Raw genomic sequence first — 3,713 nt, 5'->3', positions numbered from 1 at the left:
GCCCGCAGAGCTGTTGTAGCTCCGTTATTGACATCTTGGGCGGGAGGTGCAGTTGAGGTGCGAGCGGAGTGACAGTGTCTCGCACCTGGAACCCCAGGAAATGGAAGGGGAGGTGGAGTTGCACCTTCTCCACCTGAACTTGTAGCCCCAGTTGTGCCAGGAGCTGAAGAAGGCGACCGACAACCTCTCGCAGTCTTTGTTGGTCTTTATGGGCTACAAGGATGTCGTCCGTATAGTGGATGATGAACGCCTGGTCTCTGAGCGGCGCGATGGCTTGATGAACATAGAGCTGACAGATGGCGGGGCTGTTGCGCATGCCTTGCGGCAGGACTCTCCATTGAAAGCGAGCTGCTACTCCCTGGTGGTTGGTTTCTGGAACCGTGAAGGCGAAACGTGGTCGATCCCTCGGATGGAGAGGGATCGAAAAGAAGCAGTCTTTGATGTCGAGAGCGGCCGCGTGCATGTTTCGAGGCACCGCCGTAGGATGCGGACACCCAGGCTGAGGCGAGCCCATCGGCCGGATGTGCTTGTTAATCTCCCGGAGGTCATGGAGGAGATGAAACTTAGAAGTTCCTTTTTTCTGAATGACGAAGATGGGCGAATTGTACGGGCTGGTAGATGGTTCAAGGTGTCCTGCGTCAAGCTGCTCCTGGACGAGACGCCGCAGCGCTGTGAGTTTGTGGGACGGGAGAGGCCACTGCTCCACCCATATGGGTTCCTCTGTGTCCCATTGCAGAGGAGTGGGCGCGGGAGGTGTAACGCGAACAGTGGCACAGTTCATTGGGGGGGAAGCGATGTGGTGAGGACCGCTCCACTTTGGTGAAGAATGTCTCGCCCCCAAAGAATGTAGGAAATGGAGTCCAGTATGAGGGGGTGGAAGGTTCCCCGTTGGCCCTCCTTATCTTCCCAGTTGAGGTCGCTGGCGCATTGGTGGGACCGGGAAGTGCCCGTGGCTCCGACAACTCGCGGTCCTGGCTCAAGAGCCCAGTGTTGCGCGGCTGCGATGGAGACGGGGATGGAGACGGGGATCTCCGCGCCTGTATCGAGGAGGCCTTCGAGCCACTGCCTGTTGACTCTCAAGGTCATTAAGGGCTTCTGCTCCCCTAGAGGAACAGTCCACATTACGGCAGAGGGGCTCTTTGAGCAGGGGCCTCTTGGTGGCGGGGCTGAGGCTTGCCCCCTTTCGAGTTTAAAGGCAAGCACTGTGAGGGGCGCGAGCGGCAGTCTCGAGCCCAGTGATATCCCTTCCCGCATCTGGGACAGGGAGTGGGAGGACTGCGCCGTGCTTGCGGAGCTGGTGGCGGGGCGGCTCCCTCTGCCCGCTGCGGTGAGCGTGGGAGACCCCCGGCGTGGGGGCACTCGCGAGCGAAGTGGCCCGTTTCACCGTACTTGAAACAGTCCGACAAGATCGCTAGAGCCGTGGCAAGGGCCTTGGCCAAGGCGGTGGCTTGAGGGTCGATGGCTTTACAGGCGAGGACCCAGTCGTGGACCCCTTTTTCGCGCATGTTCTAGATGACAGGCTTACACACCGCATTGGCTCCCTCAAGGATGAGGTCTCGGGCGAGGGCTAGCTGGGCCTGTTCCCCCATGACCTTCAGCTGGCAGGCCTCCACGACCCGCGACACGAAGGTCGAAAACTCTTCGTCCCTGCCCTGCGTGAGCTGCGCGAACTTCTGGGGCTGGGTGGCTGACGAATTGCGAAATGAGCGTAAAGCTAGTGCCCGCAGTCGAAGCCAGAACGCTGGCGGGGCATTCCGGTACCGCTGAGGGTTGGAGAAGGGGCCGGTTCCCGTATACGCCTCGGGGGGGTCTCGGACGCCCATGTGCGCGTTCTCTGCTATTTGTTTTTCAGCCTCAATCTGGAAGTGCGCTCTCCAGTCTATGAACTGTCCTGGAGTTAGGATGGATCGGCCAAGAGAGACCCAATCATATGGAACCGCTAGCTGCGTGCCCAGCTCGTCCAGAAGCTGCTGGGCGTATGGGCTGCCCAGCCCATCCTCCTTGACAGCCCGTCGGAGAGTTTTAATCTCCTCCGACGAGAAGGGATACCAATCTTGAGGGCGCTGCTGGGAAGGATTGGCACTTAACGGATACAGGTGGGGGGTTGGCGCAGAGGGGTAGCTAGGCGGCGGGCTCGTAAGTCGCCCCCAAGGGCTCATGCCTTCCCCAGCTGAGGCGGGAGCTGGGGACGGACCCACTTTCGGTGAATCCCAAGATGTCAATTGCCTGGCTTCCGCCGCCTCTGCATGTCCCCAAGATGGCACTAGCCCTCCTTCCGGTGGACCCCAAAATGGCGGCCGCGGCACTTCCGGCGGGCCCCAAGATGGCGGCTGCCGCATTTCCGGCGGGCCCCAAGATGGCGACAGCCTCGGAAGGGGCGGGTAAAGGTTTCCCGCGCCCGCGAGGGCGGGCTGGGCGGGGCACCCCTCAGGCGGGGGTGAAGAAGGAGGAAGTTCGCCATCTTTCTTTTTAGTGGGGTGATCATCCTTATGGCAGCCCTCCCGCTCGGGCGGTTCCTCCTCAAGGGCGGCATTTACTCGCGCGGACAGGGATTCGGTGTCAGAATCAGGGTCCGAGGTTACTTGGTCTGAGGAGCACCCTTCGCCAGTGGTGTGGCAGAGAAAGGTCTCTCGCGGGGCAGGGGCGCCCTGCAGGCACGACCGGATCGCGATGAGAGTGGGAAGCAAGCCTGGAGGAAAGCGTTTGCCCTCATGCTCCATGGCTGAGGTGACGCGGTCAATAAGCCGCGTGTAAGTCACTGGGTCCCACAGGTGGCATGTGGAAAGCCACGGGTTGAAGGGCAGCAGAAGGTCCCAGTACTTCTGCAACTGCCGCAGGGACACCCGGATCTGACTGGTGTCCAAGAGGCCCGCAAGTGCCCGCACTTGCGGCGCCTGGCGGGACGATAGTCGTCCGCCCATGCTGCCTGGGGCCGGTAAGGGAGAGGGGTCCTCACCTCGAGAGCGCGGCGAAGGGGTGAGGCGTTGTAGGCCCCACGTGGGGCGCCAGATGTCGGGCGGCGGTGAGGGGGAGAGACCCTAGGCAGGAGAGGGCTCTCGGGGGCTCTCGGGCGCGGAGGACGCGCGGCGCTGCAGGGAGACACCACGGAGACCAGGTCTGTGCGCAAGTCCGTTTATTTGAGGAAGTGCTACAGGTTTTATACTGATAGGGGTTGGCGTGTAGCTGACGGATTGGCTAGAGAGGGGGTGAGAGGGCGGGGATAGCAGGGGGGGCCGTTCCTGGCGGTCTGATGGCTACACAGGCGTATCAGCTAAGTTGGCCAGAAAGATAGCCGCCTGTGGGGACAGGGCTACACCCTGCGCCCTGCGCCCTGCCCCTGCCCCCTGCCTCCTGCGCCCTGCCCCCTGCCTGTCTCCTCTTTCAAGTTGGAATAAACTGACCGTGACATGACACAAACAAGAGCAAGCACCCCTCGCCAGGATGTGGGGTTCCGCATCAGCACCTGCACCTCAGCCCGCCTCGGGGAACTTTCCGGAAGACCGTGCAGATGTCCTCCACGGTGGGTGGCTGCACCGCTGCCAGGAAGAGCGGAGGGGACGCAGCCGGAGCCCTGGGGCTGCCCCGCACCAGGCGGAAGCGGGGCCCACAGGCGGCTCCACGGCCGGGACGTCCCCCCCCCCCCCGCCTGGCCCCGGCGCTCCTTCTCAGCAGCGCAGTGACACCTCCAGGAGCGCTCAAAGAGGCTGCCCGCC

General features: G+C 62.5%; 1 protein-coding gene across 1 annotated transcript; it reads right to left on the bottom strand.

Annotated features, from left to right (window-relative positions):
- Nucleotides 1-1,508: 1,508 nt before the first annotated feature.
- On the bottom strand, nt 1,509-2,921 carry LOC131277601 (endogenous retrovirus group K member 8 Gag polyprotein-like). Its single transcript, XM_058292646.1, has one exon. The coding sequence runs from the start codon at nt 2,919-2,921 to the stop codon at nt 1,509-1,511; it is 1,413 nt and encodes a 470-aa protein (XP_058148629.1).
- Nucleotides 2,922-3,713: the final 792 nt, after the last annotated feature.

Source organism: Dasypus novemcinctus, unplaced genomic scaffold (assembly GCF_030445035.2).
Source record: "Dasypus novemcinctus isolate mDasNov1 unplaced genomic scaffold, mDasNov1.1.hap2 scaffold_176, whole genome shotgun sequence".
NCBI lineage: Eukaryota > Metazoa > Chordata > Mammalia > Cingulata > Dasypodidae > Dasypus > Dasypus novemcinctus.
The sequence above is the reverse complement of the archived record's forward strand: the minus strand, read 5'-3'. Positions and strand labels throughout refer to the sequence as shown.

What these genes read in the sequence shown, in the direction of transcription:
- LOC131277601 (XM_058292646.1), bottom strand. Translation starts at nt 2,921, where the DNA reads ATGGGCGGACGACTATCGTCCCGCCAGGCGCCGCAAGTGCGGGCACTT.